The 16422-nt window shown below is 44.5% G+C and overlaps 1 protein-coding gene across 2 annotated transcripts in view; it reads right to left on the bottom strand.

Moving 5' to 3' along the window:
• egfra (epidermal growth factor receptor a (erythroblastic leukemia viral (v-erb-b) oncogene homolog, avian)) overlaps nt 1-16422 on the bottom strand; it is a 382880-nt gene that overhangs the window by 119601 nt on the left and 246857 nt on the right. For both annotated transcript variants that reach the window (XM_068011578.1, XM_068011568.1), the window contains exons 6-8: nt 11061-11179; nt 7244-7385; nt 6449-6565 (exon numbers count right to left, since the gene is read on the bottom strand). In XM_068011578.1, coding sequence (XP_067867679.1) covers nt 6449-6565; nt 7244-7385; nt 11061-11179 — 378 coding nt within the window. The remainder of the gene's footprint in view (nt 1-6448; nt 6566-7243; nt 7386-11060; nt 11180-16422) is intronic.

Here is a 16422-nt window from a genome sequence, read left to right as displayed (position 1 = left end):
CCATTGTAAATTGCTCCTTGTGTCGGTAGGTGAATGGTGGGGATGTGGTAGGGAATATGGGATTAATGTAGGATTAGTATAAATGGGTGGTTGTTGGTCAGCACAGACTCGGTGGGCCGAAGGGCCTGTTTCAGTGCTACATCTCTAAATAAAATAAAATAGGAGGATTGGGAGATTATGGCCAGTACCTCCACAAATTCCACCCTTACTTCCATCAGCTTCTTCAGATGCATCTTATCCGGTCCTAGTGACTTATCAACTTTAAGTACAGCTAGCCTTTCTAATACCTACTCTTTATCAATTTCCAGTATCTTAACTACCTCCTCTTTCACTATGACTTTGGCAGCATCTTCTTCCTTGGTAAGGACAGATGCAAAGTACTCATTTAGTACCTTAGCCATGCCCTCTGCCTCCATGTGTAGATCCTCTCTTTGGTTCATAATGGGGCCCACCCCTCCACTTACTATCCTTTTACTAATTATATGTCTATAGAAGACTCCCTTTTACATTAGCTGTGTCTCTACTTGTACTCTCTCTTTGGGCTGAACCTCCCAACGGACTTCAGGCCCCTGATATCGGGGCCAAATGGAGGTCCCGAGTCCCCACTTGCTAGCAGCGGGACCTGCTAGGTGAATTTCCCAGAGGCAGACTCCTAATTGGCTGCCTCTGGGCCCGCTGTCCAATTAAGGACAGTGGGCAGGCTCCTGATGCTGCCAGCCCAATCAGAGGGCCGACAGCTCTGAAGCCTCATCTGTGTCATCAGGAGAAGTCGTTGGTGAGGCAGACTGAAGACCAAGAGCATACCTCAAAATGGAGGCCACTCTCGGACAGGTAATTTTAAATAAAGAAAATCAGAGGGCCGAGGGTGGTAGGCTCCGCCGATCGGAACGGAAAGCCCTCTGAGTGGAGGGTTGGAGCTGCGGGGGCTACTTTTCTTCCCTACGGTGCACTCTTTGGGCAACGGAGACTCTGGCTCCGATGGCCTCCCCGGGTTGTTAGAGGGAGACTGGCTCCTTGAAGCTGGCGGCCTCCTCATGTGGTGGAGGGCTCCTGTGCCACCAATAAAATGCCAACGGCTCCACTTAATGGCCCCAAATTAGGGTCTTGAGCACTTCAATGGGCTGCCCCTCTCTGTGGAGCGGACAGCTAACCCATAACCCAGTCTAGTTCCTGCCTGCGCAGGGAAAGCTCCACGGCAGTGGCTCTGTGCTGTTAAGCCGCATTTTACTGGCCATCCCCACCTCCGTTCCTGCCACCTAAGAGCCGGTAAACGTCAGCGCTTTGCTTCTCTTATCATCTTTTTCATTTGCCCTCTGAATTTTCAATATTCAGCCTGGTTCAACCTGATATCTGTCAAATGCACCTTTTTCTGCATCATGTTACTCTCTATCTCTTTTGTTATCCAGGGAATACTGAATTTGTTTACCCTACCTTTCCCTCTTGTGGCAAAGTACATCAACTGTACCGTTTCATTTTTAAAGGCAGCCTATTATTCCATTACAGTTTTGCTGGCCAATATTTGATTCCAATTTACCTGGGACAGATCTATTCCCATTCCACTGAAATTTGCTCCAACCCAATTAAGGATATTTACTCTAGATTGCTCCTTGTCTTTTTTCATAGCTAATCTAAGCATTTTATGATACTAGGATCACTGTTCCCTAAATGTTCCCCTTCTGACACTTGATCCGCTTGACTCACCTCATTCGCCAGAAGCAGTTTGAGCAATGCCTCCCTTCCTGGTTGGGCTGGAAACTTACTGATCAAGATAATTCTCCTTAACATGCTTCAGAAACTCTTACCCCCTCTGCCCTTAACACGATTACTATCCCAGTCTATATCAGGATATTTAAAGAATTAAAGTCCCCTATTGTATCTACTCTACCTTTCTGCAATTTCCCTGCAAATTGGCTCCTCTATATTTTTCCCACCAGTTGGTGACCTACAAAATACAACCAGTACTGTAATGATATCTCTATTATTTCCTAACTCTAACCAAACCGGTTTTTGTCCTTGACCCCTCCTGGACATCCTTTCTCTCCAACACTGTAAAATTCTCTTTAATCATTACAGCCACCCCTCCTGCTTTCTTTCTTTCCCTATCTTTCCTGTACATCTTGTATCCAGAAATATTCAGTACCCAGTCCTTCCCTTTTTAAGCTAGGTCTCCGTTATCACCACAATATCATATTCTCATGAGACTATTTGTGCCTGTTGCTTATCAACCGTATTTACCACACTTGGTGTATCTACATACATAAATTGTAAACCTAATTTAGACCTTATGCATTACCCCACCTTACCATTTTTTACTCTTGTGCTATCTGCCTTTCCTTTGTGCACTTCCTAATACTACATCCTAGTTCCATCACCTTGCCAAGTTAGTTTAACCCCTTCCCATCAACACTAGCAAACCGCACTGTAAGGACATTGATCCCAATTGTGTTGTGGTGCAACCCGTCTGGCCTGCATAGGTCTCATCTGCAACAGAACCAGTCTCTATGTCCAAAGAATCTAAAGCCCTCCCTCCTGCATCATCTCTCCAGTTACGCATTCATTTGCTCTATCCTCTTACTTCTATACTCACTGTAATGCGTGGCACCAGGAATAATTTGGAGATTGCTACCTTTGAGGTCCTGCTTGCTAGTCTCCTTCCTAACATAAACATTATTCCTGATCCCAATACAATGTAGTACAAAGCTTATACAGAAACGCCATGGAGAAAGTTAATGTTTCTTGCTTCTTTTACTTCTCCACTTTACACATCAAAGATTACAACATCAGTGTAATATAGCTTTGGACTATAGCCCTCTCTCTACCAGAGCTTGACTTGTTTCTGCATCAATCATAAAAGTTCTGGTAGACCCAGAGCAGTGTCAAAATGCCTGATCTCAGAGATGTCTTTTTGTACAAGTGAAACAGAAGTAGTTGCTGATCAGGAAGAAACAGCGCAAAGGAAGATGGTTGTGGTTGCTGGAGGTCAATCATCTCAGCTCCAGGACATCACTGCAGGAGTTCCTCAGGGTAGTGTCCTAGGTCCAACCATCTTCAGCTGCTTCATCAATGACCTTCCTTCAATCATAAGGTCAGAAGTGGGGATGTTCGCTGATGATTGCACAATGTTCAGCATCATTCGCAACTCCTCAGATACTGAAGCAGTCTGTGTAGAAATGCAGCAAGACTTGGACAATATCCAAGCTTGGGCTGATAAATGGCAAGTAACATTCGTTCCATACAAGTGCCAGGCAATGACCATCTCCAACAAGAGAGAATCTAACCATCTCCCCTTGACATTCAATGGCATTACCATCGCTGAATCCCCCACTATCAACATCCTAGGGGCTACCATTGACCAGAAACTGAACTGGAGTAGCCATATAAATACTGTGGCTCCAGCGACCCGGGTTCGGTTCTGGGTATTGCCTGTGTGGAGTTTGCAAGTTCTCCCCATGACTGCGTGGGTTTCCTCTGGGTGCTCTGGTTTCCTCCCACATGCCAAAGACTTGCGGGTTGATAGGTAAATTGGCTATTGTAAAAGATTGCCCCTAGTGCAGGAAGATGGTAGGAGAATTGAGGGAAGGTGGGGATGTGAGAGGGAAAAATGAGATTAATATAGGATTAGTATAAATGGGTGGTTGATGGTCGGCATGGACTCGGTGGGCCGAAGGGCCTGTTTCGGTGCTGTATCTCTCTATGACTCTATAACTCTAAGAGCAGGTCAGAGGCTAGGAATCCTGCAGCGAGTAACTCACCTCCTGACTCCCCAAAGCCTGTCCACCATCTACAAGGCACAAGTCAGGAGTGTGATGGAATACTCTCCACTTGCCTGGATGGGTGCAGCTCCAACAACACTCAAGAAGCTCAACACCATCCAGGACAAAGCAGCCCGCTTGATTGGCACCCCATTCACAAACATTCACTCCCTCCACCACTGACGCACAGTGCCAGCAGTGTGTACCATCTACCAGATGCACTGCAGCAACGCACTGAGGCTCATCAGACAGCACCTTCCAAACCTGCGACCTCTACCAACTAGAAGGACAAGGGCAGCAAATGCATCGGAACACCACCACCTGCAAGTTCCCCTCCAAGTCACACACCATCCTGACTTGGAACTATATCGCCGTTCCTTCACTGTTGCTGGGTCAAAATCCTGGAACTGCCTTCCTAACAGTACTGTTGGTGTACCTACCCCACATGGACTGCAGCGGCTCAAGAAGGCAGCTCACCACCACCTTCTGAAGGGCAATTAGGGATGGGCAATAAATGCTGGCCTAGCCAGGGATGCCCACATCCCATGAATGAATAATAATTATCACATTGTGAGCATTAACTAGCTCTTTAGGGATCTTTCCATGTCACCACTGGTGATGAGCTTTCAATTGCCCTTTCTAATCTGACAAATCTAAAAATTAGTGAGCACTACAGTGTTTTAATTTTTGTTTTTTTAAGTTTCTAACACTTGACATTCTTGAGTGGCTCAGTTGATAGCCCTCTTGCCTTTGAGTCATAAGGTTCCAGGTTCAAGTCCTACTCCAGGGCTTGAGCACAAAAATCTATGCTGTCAGTACAGAGGGAGTACTGTACTGTTGGAGGTGTTGTCTCTTGGTTGGGATGTTAAATCGAAGCCCCATCTGCCTGGTTGGGTGGATGTAAAAGACCTCATGATGCTATTATGAAGAGCAGCAGTGGAGCTATCCCCAGTATCATGGCCAATATTTATCCCTCAAGCAACATCACAAAAAACAGATTTTATGGTCATTGGCATAATGCTGCTCATGGGAGTTTGCTGTATGCAATTTGGCTGCCATGCTTCCTGCATTACAACAGTGACTAGATTTCAAAAAGAACTTCATTGGCCGTAAAGTGCTTTGAGATGTCCGATGATCGTGAAAAAAGTTTTATAAATGCAATTCTTTCTTCTAAGGCTTTATTGCTGAAGGAATAAAGCTGCTCATAAAAATAGGGCATGGACTGAGAGTAATTTGCTTTATCAATGCTTCAACAGATGCGACAACCATTTGTTATTTACAAGTCAAAATATAGTTTAATGTGATTGTGACAGGGTACAATGCATGTAACCCAGCAAGTTAACAAGCCCACTTTTACTCAGGTCATCATGTTGCTGTAATTTGCTTTAGTTCCTGCTCTTCCCCAAATACAAATCTATTTTTAGAGAGATCAAAGAAGGAAACATGGGCCGAAGGAAATCCCTCTCCCACCACAAACAACCATAAATTAGTGCCTTTTGGGCTAAAACAGTGAAAAACTACATTTGATTGCTATTCAATGCATTGACCTATATGTGATCCCCATTACAACATTCACCTAAATCAGTAATCCACTTCTCCAGGGTAAATGGAGATTCTTATCTATTAATATGCATACTGGATGCATTGCATGATACAGTATAAATGTGTCCGATTCAATTTTATTTCTTTCATTAAATCTGTCAAAGTGAATTGCATGTAGTTCACCCTGCAAGATACTGAATTCTTAATCCGATTGCTCATATCTCAATTCTCCATACGCAGAGATACAGAGCACACAGTTCTCTTATAGTTAGATAAGCCATTTAGATATTTGTTTGTCTTAAGTTCAAATGATAATTTTATAGCTCGGTGCCTATGTTTCTAAAATTCAGTCTTCACCCATTTTCTACATACTTCCTCTATGGTAGAGCATGTTCAAACTACATATGGGTGAGTGAAAAGGAGAAATTATTTTTTTAAAACAAAACAAATCCTGTACCATCACCCATTGATTTTCTGCTCCTATAACTGGGTTGCAGTCATGTAAGACCCTCACCCTTCTTTGATCCTTGCTACACATTCCATTTAGCATTTAAAGGCACTTTAGAATCTCAGAGATTTCTTTCAGTTATCAATTTCCTCTGCCTTTTAGAAACCCAGTCTGTACAAAGTATTCTATTCTTCCCTTCGTTAGTTACAAACATAGTCAAAGAAAACATTAGGATAATTACAGGGTGTCACATGGAAGATCACTAGAGAAGATTAAGCGGTATAGAATTAGGTAGACAGTAGGAAACTAGATTAAAATTGGTTAGAAGTGAGAAAACTGAGAGTTGGAGTTAAGAACAGTTTTCAGAATGGTTGGAAGTGGGTAGTGATGTCCCATAGGGTTGAGTTCTGGCACGACTCCGGTTGCAAGAGATTTAGAACACACAGCAGGAGAAACTTCTTTTTATGAAACGTTCCAAGACTATTGAATTCACTGGTTGAGGCAGAAACTATGTCAACATTCAAAATTGGATTGGATAGGTACAGAAAGGAAAAGGGGATAAAAAGATTTGAGAACAGGATGGATAAATGGAATTAAGACTATTTGCTTGCGGAGAGGGTAAATGCCAACTCAAGCTGTTGCCCAATATAACTTGTTGATTTACTCAGTCATAGCTCACAATGAAGAACAGTTCAGAGATATCTACCTTTTGGACAAGGTCCTTCACATCTTTTACACTTTCTGATGCTCTTTTCATCCACCTCATAGGTACCAGGGCTGCAGGTTCGAACACAGGAGCCAAGGTCTGTTACCACATAGTTATCTAAATTAAGAATGGAAACGGTCAGAGTATTCAAAAAAAGGCTTTAAAATTCATTTGATATTGCTCTGCTGAATACAAGAAGAAAACATTTAATTTCAAAGTCAGAGGAATAAATTATGAGTCAAGTGTAAAGCTGCTCAGGTGACAATAAATGATGCTAATGTTCATACTTTGGTGACAGTACCTTTGGTAAATAATAAGCGTACTCTTATAATGAACCTAGCATAAGCATCAGTAATGATTCCAGATACTCTTACCAATGGATCAATTTTTGTATACTATCCTCCATCAGATATTTTCACCCTAGGATTCATTGTTCTCTCCCCTCCAATCCCAAAATCACTGGGAACCAGACAACTCCTACAATTTGGTTTGTCATGTTGCTTGACAGGCAACAATAACAATAATTCATATAGTGGGGTTTACAGACACCAACACTCTAACTATGATTTATGTGACTAATTTCATTATACACTAAAGACAAGTAGCTGGCTGCATTATCTGCGCCCCGCCTCCGCTCCCCCCCCACTTCGTCCAAGGTAAACCATTAGCTGGTTAATTGATGAGACAGTCAACAGTCAGTAGGAGTTTATAGTTAGTTTGCCATTTTCATAGCTACAAAATAACCATTGTCAGTTAATGCAGAAAATGAATATGTCCAAAATTTATACAACATACGGGGGCACTTCTTTACACAGGTTGCTCCAAAACTGTATTTTCCATCTGGATTTCTTTCCATTTGATATGTGATTGTATTGTAGACTTCCAAATGAGGACATGACTCTTTACAGGTGGCTCCATCACGGAACCTTCGACATGCCTGAGGAAAGAAATAATATTCAACAGATTTAATATATGTGCTTTGCTGAAAATAGAGACATGTTGTCGAAGCTTTTCATCTTGCACTCATTAGGACAATCCACAATGTAAGGGAAAACAACAAATTTATACTGCGTGAGAAGAAAGTGTTGACTGGTTGGCAAGTGAACTCTGATTGGTAGAGGCATTGCCATGGAGAATGCACCAGTTAGGGGTGACTGACAGTTAGCTGCCAAGCTTTGTTTGAAATTTAAACCAGACCAGTCAGCACTCTCTTCTCATACAGTACAAATTTGTTTTTTTCCCTTACATTGGTATTCTTGCAGATTGTCCTGATGAGTGCAAGACAAAAAGCTTCGACAACACGTCTCTATTTTCAGCAATACTCAAGTTTTGTACTACCAAGTGACTATTTGTATACATTCTTTCTTATGTCATTCTGCTCAATATGTCTGGAACTGACAGTGACACATCATTTTTTCATTAGGGTCAGTGTAATACCAGGAAAAGGCTTGAATTCTGTACACATTTCAGGAGAAATCAAAACAAGACAGAGAAAGTCATTTTACATTAGACACTTACTTTGAAGTCCAGGTCTATGGACAGACAGCAAGCAATATGTTATCTACTGTGGCACCCAAGCTTCTTTGAAAAATGTTAACAGTAGGAAGCAAGGAAGCTATGGTGAACCTTTATAAAACACTGGTTCGGCCTCAACTGGAGTATTGTGTCCAATTCTGGGTACCACACTTTAGGAAGGATGTGAAGGCATTGGAGAGGATGCAGAAAAGATGAAAAAGAATCGGTCTAAGGATTTCAGTTACACGGCTAAATTGGTGAAGCTGGAACTGTTTTCCTCAGAGAAGAAAAGGTTGAGAGATGATTTGATAGACGTGTCCAAAATCATGAGGTGTCTGGACAGAGTAGATAGGGAGAAACTGTTCCCATTAGTGGAAGGGTAAAGGACCAGAGGACACCAATTTAAAGTGATTGGCAAAGGAACCAGAGGTGACAAGAGGTAAAACTTTTTTACGCAGCGAGTGGTTAGGATCTGGAATACACTGCCTTAGAGTGTGGTGGAGGCAGATTAAATCGTGACTTTCAAAAGGGACTTGGATAATTATCTGAACAGAAAAGATTTTCAGGCCAACGGGATAAGGCGGAGCAGTGGGATTCGCTGAGTTGGCTCTTGCAGAAAGATGGCATGGACATTATAGGTCGAATGGCCTCCTTCTGTGCTCTAACTATAGTATGATTCAATAGTTGACCATCCATGGCTCTGCACGTGGTAGAAAAGAACAATCATCAACTGAAGCAGATAACTGAGCCAGGGTCAAAGGAGAACTGGCAGGCTAGAAGAGGAAGCATGTGCTTGATGTCTTTCACAACTGGTGGGCACCACAGGGTACAGTGTGTCTTATTTCACAGATGCAGCATTATAGGTTTAGTTAGGAAGATTTCCTTTGCTTTCGTTGGGACTTTGCTGCATATTTTGGTTTCTGTTAGTTTGGTTGGACCATATGTTTCTTTCTAAATTAGTGGTGCCCTAAATGAGGCACTTGTTGAAATGATTCTTGTTTGGTGATCGTAGGGAAACCCAGTGTCACCGTTATTGCTTCATCAAAAGAAATCCCAAGGGAGAACTGGAATGTCGGAGCCAGGGGTGGCATTGCATGGGACTGGGGATGGGGGGGTGGGGGGCGGTGAGGGTAGAGTATGGTTACTGATGGACTACAAAGGGGCAAGGTGGAGCAGCATTAGATGTGGGGCCACAGGAAGACCATGGTTAGAAATTAGAGAAAAGTGGAGCACACCAATAGGTGAGAAGAGTTACGGCCCTGCGGAGGCGAGAGAATCGAACACTGCTGGAGGATGATTCAGTGAATTTGGATCCCAGAAAAAATGGCCTCAATGCTGCAATCAGTGGTATCAATATTGTAAATCTAGCAAAGTGTGGAACTGGGATGATGGAGTGGAGAAAGGGCTGCAAGAAAGCAAGGAAAGGGGAAGGTTAGAAGGGAGAGGGCGGGAAGAGAGGTATATAGAGAGCAAGAAATAAAATGTGTGCATGTTTGCAGAGAAACAGTGGGAAGAAAAGGAGAGGGAGAGAGACTGGGGAAAAGAGAGAACAGCATGGGGAAAGAGCAATCAGAGCCAGCCATGGGCCAGGTTAAGCATACCAGGATTCAAGCCCAGTGTGGTAAGTGATGTGGGAGTGGGTGTCTCCATAACTGGGGCCATGGCTAACAAAGGAAGAAAATGAAAGGAACTTGGCAGGAGGGAAATCACAGGATAGCCACTGACAGCTACTGAATAATGAAAAGATGAGGGAGACAGAGAGCAAGTTGAAGCAGAATGGGAGAAGGGGAGAGATGGAGAGGGAGAAGGAGAATACCAGCTATGAGCTGAGGTCATTGCCAGAAGGTGCAAACCAGAGGTCGAGGTGTAAGCACTAGATACTGCGGCCTGATATAATGAGCAGATGAGTCCACCAGGTATTCCTGGGGCAACTGCCAGTAGGTAGCACAGGTCAACAGCCATGCCAGGAGCCAAGGTCCCATGGACCAGTAGGGAGCAAGGCATATGGCAGTCAGGACTGCAGCCAGTATAAGAGTAGCTAATTGACAGGCCTTTAGTTATTGTAAATTTCCACCTTGTTGCTAACTACAGATGTAACTGATACTGCAGGTAAAAGATGACACTTTTAAAGTGGATTTACCCATTCACAAAGCCTGATATTGGAGTTTTCAATGCATTTTGAGACAGTAGCCGGGGTTTTACGTTGGTTGGACGGGAGCTGGCGACCGACTGAAAACTCAGTGGTGAACCCGCTTCCACCTCGACTTTGGATCCGTTCCGTATTTAACGGGTCCCCAGGCTTTAATTGTTCCGAAACGGGACTTCCAGCCACTTGAGGGAGGAACTCCCGCCTCATTGAGCTGTCAGCCAATCAGTGGGCCGGCAGCTCCGAGTCCCGGCAGCGCCACTGGTAGTGGTGGCCACTGCTGGGACTGCAGCCCAGCCGACCGCAGAGGAAGACATGGAGTCGGGAATTAAGGTAAGTTTTGGTTGCCTCGCCAGGTGTAATTGGTTGGGCCCACGCGAGGCAAGGGTGATCATTTGAGGGGAAGGGGGGGCGTATTGGGTCTTGGGGTGGTTCGGGTAGTGGGGACAGCCCTCCATCGGGCACCCTGTTGCCACTTAAGGGCCTTGATTGGCCTGGGGTGGGCAGACCATTTTACATCTCCCCCCCACCCCCCAGCCCTACGTAAAGGGGGAGGAGGCGGGAGCAGGTCAGAAATGCCTCCTGGAGTCTCCTGCTCCATTTTACGCCACCTCCCCGCCACCAGCTGGCTTGTTGGGGTGGTGTAAAATTCCGGCCAGTATTTTGTGACCTACACAACATTCTAACAGACATACCAGGTTTACATTTTGTTCTTCAACAGCAGCAGTAAAGAATATTACATATCCACACTGGGACAGAAGTTGGACTCACTAGCATCAGAACAGATCCTTTAAATTTCACAATGATACAGGTAATAAAGAAGACCATGATTGGTAACAGCAGTTAGTAAGTTCTCTGATACACCATGAGATCTTAAATCCTTTCAGTCACCCAGGAGGGAGGGAGGTAAGAAAACACACTTTAATGGCGACAAATCATGAACTTTCTTACCAGGCAATCATATTCTTTAGGTCCAGTGCATCCAGCAGCACACTGACTGTGGCAGCAGTCACTGGGGTTCGGACCTCTACATCGACCTGAACACTGCTGAGCGCAGATTTTCTTTGTGACTGAAAATATGGAAAAGATTTATAAAACCATTTTCATTACTTCAGACCTATGAATACAATTCTTATATAAACCGTTGAAGCTGATATCCTAACAATCACTGCTGTCATCCAGATGCTGCACTCACCGTTTAACAGCTGCATCCATAAGGGACATTCCCTTACATTTCAGTTCCCTACATTTATACAGGAGCAAATCGGGGCTGAATAATGGGAATATGAGAATAAATGAATATTTTAGAGTTTTCTTTCATTACTTTCGGAGAACATTATACTGAACATTCTCTCAGTAGACTTAAATGGTTGAGGTAGAGTCCATGACATAGTAAATTATATTTTAGGATATTATGGAAGATGAATTTGAAGGCCGAATGGGGTTTGCTCATTTATTTATTTACATAATTTCTATTTGGCATAATCAATAACTTGTACAAAAGCATTTCCTTATTTTAAATTTTATATTTCAACCATAAATTTGTTTATTATAACATCTAAATGATTAGATGAATGAAAATGCTGCAATAAGATCATAGGGCTGGATTTTATGGGCCCCCGACGCAGGGCTGGAGACAAGGATGCACAGACAGTCAGGGTGGCGGGGGGTGGTGACGGAGAGCCCGTCGCCTCCAAGTCGGCAAGTGATCTTCCGGGGGTGGGATAGGCTGATGATGACCTTCCCTCCCAGAGGCTAATTGAGGCCCATAAGTGGTCAATTAAGGGCTTCTTCTCACTGCCATTGGGATCTTACCAGTGGTGGGGGGGCCTCCATCATGTGGGGAGGGCACCTTGTAAAATGAGGCAGCCTCCCTGCAGGCTTGGGGGTGCGGAGATGGGGGTGGAGGGTGGTGGTGGTCCTTCCTCCGTGAGCCATCTGTGGCCCATGGAGGACCCCTGCTGGGAACCACTCCCCCACCCCCCCCCCACCCTCCAACTGCATGATCACCCCTTCATCCACACCCCCACCTGGCCTTCTGGACTGTCTCCGGCAACCCTGCCTCACATACCTCTGATCCAGTGTTCCAGGGCTGGGCCTCGGTCCATGGCCTCTGAAGTACTGACACTGGCCACCGCTCCCAGTGGTGCTGCCGATACTGTTGAGCTGGCAGCTCATGGAGGTGGGATCCCCGTCTTTAAAGGGACGGGGATACCGTCTTGAGAAACTTTGATGTCAAAAGACTGGAGGATCACTCTCAGGAGTGCAGAGGTTGTGGGTGGTGGTGGGGGTGGGGGGGGGGTGGTGGGCAGGAAAAGGCTGAGGTGGGGCTCCCCCCGCCTATTCGGCCCAGCGCCGGGAGCCTCACCTCTTACACAAAATCCAATCCATAAGATCATAGGAAATAGGAGCTGGAGTAGGCCACTCGGCCCCTCAAGCCTGCACTGCCATTCATTAAGATCATGGGCGATCTGATTGTGGCCTTAACTCCACTTTCCTGCCTGTCCCCCCATGACCATTGAATCACTTTAGATTAGATTAGAATTTTTTTAGATTAGAACATTACAGCGCAGTACAGGCCCTTCGGCCCTCGATGTTGCGCCGACCTGTGAAACCATCTGACCTACACTATTCCATTTTCATCCATATGTCTATCCAATGACCATTTAAATGCCCTTAAAGTTGGCGAGTCTACTACTGTTGCAGGCAGGGCGTTCCACGCCCCTACTACTCTCTGAGTAAAGAAACTACCTCTAACATCTGTCCTATATCTATCACCCCTCAACTTAAAGCTATGTCCCCTCGTGTTTGCCATCACCATCCGAGGAAAAAGTCTCTCACTATCCACCCTATCCAACCCTCTGATTATCTTATATGTCTCTATTAAGTCACCTCTCCTCCTCCTTCTCTCCAACGAAAACAACCTCAAGTCCCTCAGCCTTTCCTCATAAGACCTTCCCTCCATACCAGGCAACATCCTAGTAAATCTCCCCTGCACCCTTTCCAAAGCTTCCACATCCTTCCTATAATGCGGTGACCAGAACTGCACGCAATACTCCAGATGCGGTCTCACCAGAGTTTTGTACAGCTGCAGCATGACCTCGTGGCTTCGAAACTCGATCCCCCTACTAATAAAAGCTAACACACCATATGCCTTCTTAACAGCCCTATTAACCTGGGTAGCAACCTTCAGGGATTTATGTACCTGGACACCCAGATCTCTCTGTTCATCTACACGACCAAGAATCTTCCCATTAGCCCAGTACTCTGCATTCCTGTTACTCCTTCCAAAGTGAATCACCTCACACTTTTCCGCATTAAACTCCCATTTGCCATCTCTCAGCCCAGCTCTGAAGCCTATCTATGTCCCTCTGTACCCTACAACATCCTTCGGCACTATCCACAACTCCACCGACCTTCGTGTCATCCGCAAATTTACTAACCCACCCTTCTACACCCTCTTCCAGATCATTTATAAAAATGACAAATAGCAGTGGCCCCAAAACAGATCCTTGCGGTACACCACTAGTAACTAAACTCCAGGATGAACATTTGCCATCAACCACCACCCTCTGTCTTCTTTCAGCTAGCCAATTTCTGATCCAAAGCTCTAAATCACCTTCAACCCCATACTTCCGTATTTTCTGCAATAGCCTACCGTGGGGAACCTTATCAAACGCCTTACTGAAATCCATATACACCACATCCACTGCTTTACCCTCATCCACCTGTTTGGTCACCTTCTCGAAAAACTCAATAAGGTTTGTGAGGCACGACCTACCCTTCACAAAACCGTGCTGACTATCGCTAATGAACTTATTCTTTTCAAGATGATTATAAATCCTGTCTCTTATAACCTTTTCCAACATTTTACCCACAACCGAAGTAAGGCTCGCAGGTCTATAATTACCAGGGCTGTCTCTACTCCCCTTCTTGAACAAGGGGACAACATTTGCTATCCTCCAGTCTTCCGGCACTATTCCTGTCGACAATGACGACATAAAGATCAAGGACAAAGGCTCTGCAATCTCCTCCCTGGCTTCCCAGAGAATCCTAGGATAAATCCCATCTGGCCCAGGGGACTTATCTATTTTCACACTTTCCAAAATTGCTAACACCTCCTCCTTGTGAACCTCAATCCCATCTAGCCTAGTTGTCTGAATCTCAGTATTCTCCTCGACAACATTTTCTTTCTCTACTGTAAATACTGACGAAAAATATTCATTTAACGCTTCCCCTATCTCCTCTGATTCCACACACAACTTCCCACTACTATCCTTGATTGGCCCTAATCTAACTCTAGTCATTCTTTTATTCCTGATATACCTATAGAAAGCCTTAGGGTTTTCCTTGATCCTATCCGCCAATGACTTCTCGTGTCCTCTCCTTGCTCTTCTTAGCTCTCCCTTTAGATCCTTCCTGGCTAGCTTGTAACTCTCAAGCGCCCTAACTGAGCCTTCACGTCTCATCCTAACATAAGCCGTCTTCTTCCTTTTGACAAGCGCTTCAACTTCTTTAGTAAACCACGGCTCCCTCGCTCGACAACTTCCTCCCTGCCTGACAGGTACATACTTATCAAGGACACGCAGTAGCTGCTCCTTGAATAAGCTCCACTTGGAGATGAAAAATCTGTCTAACTCAGTCCTGAATATATTCAATGACCCAGCCTCCACTGCTCTCTGGAGAAGAGAATTCCAAAGATTACCGACCCTCAGAGAAGAAATTCCTCCTCATCTGTGCCTTGAATGGAAGACCCTTTATTATTAAACTGTGCCCACTATTTCTAGATTCCCCCATGAGGGAAACATCCTCTCAGTGTCTATCCTGTCAAGCCCCCTCAGAATCTTATGTGTTTCAATAAGATCACCTCTCATTCTTTGAAATGCCAATGAATACAGGCCCAATCTGCTCAACCTTTCCTCATAAGACAACCCCTTCATCCCAGGAATCAACCTAAAGAACCTTCTCTGAACTGTTTCCAAGGCAAATATATCCCTCCTTTGGTAAGGAGACCAAAACTGTCTCCCTCCTATCTTGAATAGGGGTGTTACATTTGAGGTTTTCCAATCTGCTGGGACCTTTCCAGAATGTAGGGAATTTTGGAAGATTACGAACAATGCATCCACTATCTCTGCAGCCACTTCTTTTAAGACCCTAGGATGCAGGCCATCAGGTCCAGGGGACTTGTTAGCCTTTAGTCCCATTCATTTTCCTAGCACCTTTCTCTAGTGCTAGTGATTGTTTTAAGTTCCTCCCTCCCTTTTGCCCCTTGATTTTCTACTTTTCTTAGGATGCTTTTAATGTCTTCCACTGTGAAGACAGATACAAAATACTTGTTCAAAGTCCCTGCCATTTCCTTGTTGCCCATTATTAATTCCCCAGTTTCATCCTCTAAGGGACCAATGTTTACTTCAGCTACTCTTTTCCTTTTTATATACTTGTAGAAACTTTTACTGTCTGTTTGCATATTTTCTGCTAGTCTACTCTCATACTCTAATTTCTCCCTATTTTTTTTTAACCATCCTTGGCTGATTTCTAAAATTTTCCCAATCTTTTGGCCTACCATTAACCTTCACAGCATTGTATGCCTTTCTTTCAATTTGATACCATCCTTAACTTCCTGAATTAGCCACGGATGGTGCATCCTTCTCATAGAGCCCTTCTTTCTCAATGGAATAGATCTTTGTTGAAAGTTATGAAATATCTCCTTAAATGTCTGCCATTCCTTCTCCACCGACTTACCTTTTAACCTATTTTCCCAGTCAACTGAGTTTAGCCAACTGTCTCCATACCCTTGTAATTAAGACATTTACATTTTCAAAAAACTGGTTCCGACATAGAAAACGGAGATGATTTGGCTAACAGGAAATCTGCTTGCAGCTATTTCACAGCATGCTATCTTTAAACCTATCATTAAAACCAACAAAAAAATTAATTGTATAGCCCTAGAAGTTAAAGGAATGTGAACTGTCATATTTTTTAGTTTAGAGATACAGCACTGAAACAGGCCCTTCGGCCCACCGAGTCTGTGCCGACCATCAACCACCCATTTATACTAACGCTACACTAATCCCATATTCCTACCACATCCCCACCTGTCCCTCTATTTCCCTACCACCTACCTACACTGGGGGCAATTGCTCATGGCCAATTTACCTATCAACCTGCAAGTCTTTGGCATGTGGGAGGAAACCGGAGCACCCGGAGGAAACCCACGCAGACACAGGGAGAACTTGCAAACTCCACACAGGCAGCACCCAGAATTGAACCCGGGTCGCTGGAGCTGTGAGACTGCGGTGCTAACCACTGCGCA

This window comes from Heterodontus francisci, chromosome 2 (assembly GCF_036365525.1).
Source record: "Heterodontus francisci isolate sHetFra1 chromosome 2, sHetFra1.hap1, whole genome shotgun sequence".
Classification (NCBI taxonomy): Eukaryota; Metazoa; Chordata; class Chondrichthyes; order Heterodontiformes; family Heterodontidae; genus Heterodontus; species Heterodontus francisci.
This window is presented reverse-complemented; position numbering and strand designations above follow the sequence as displayed.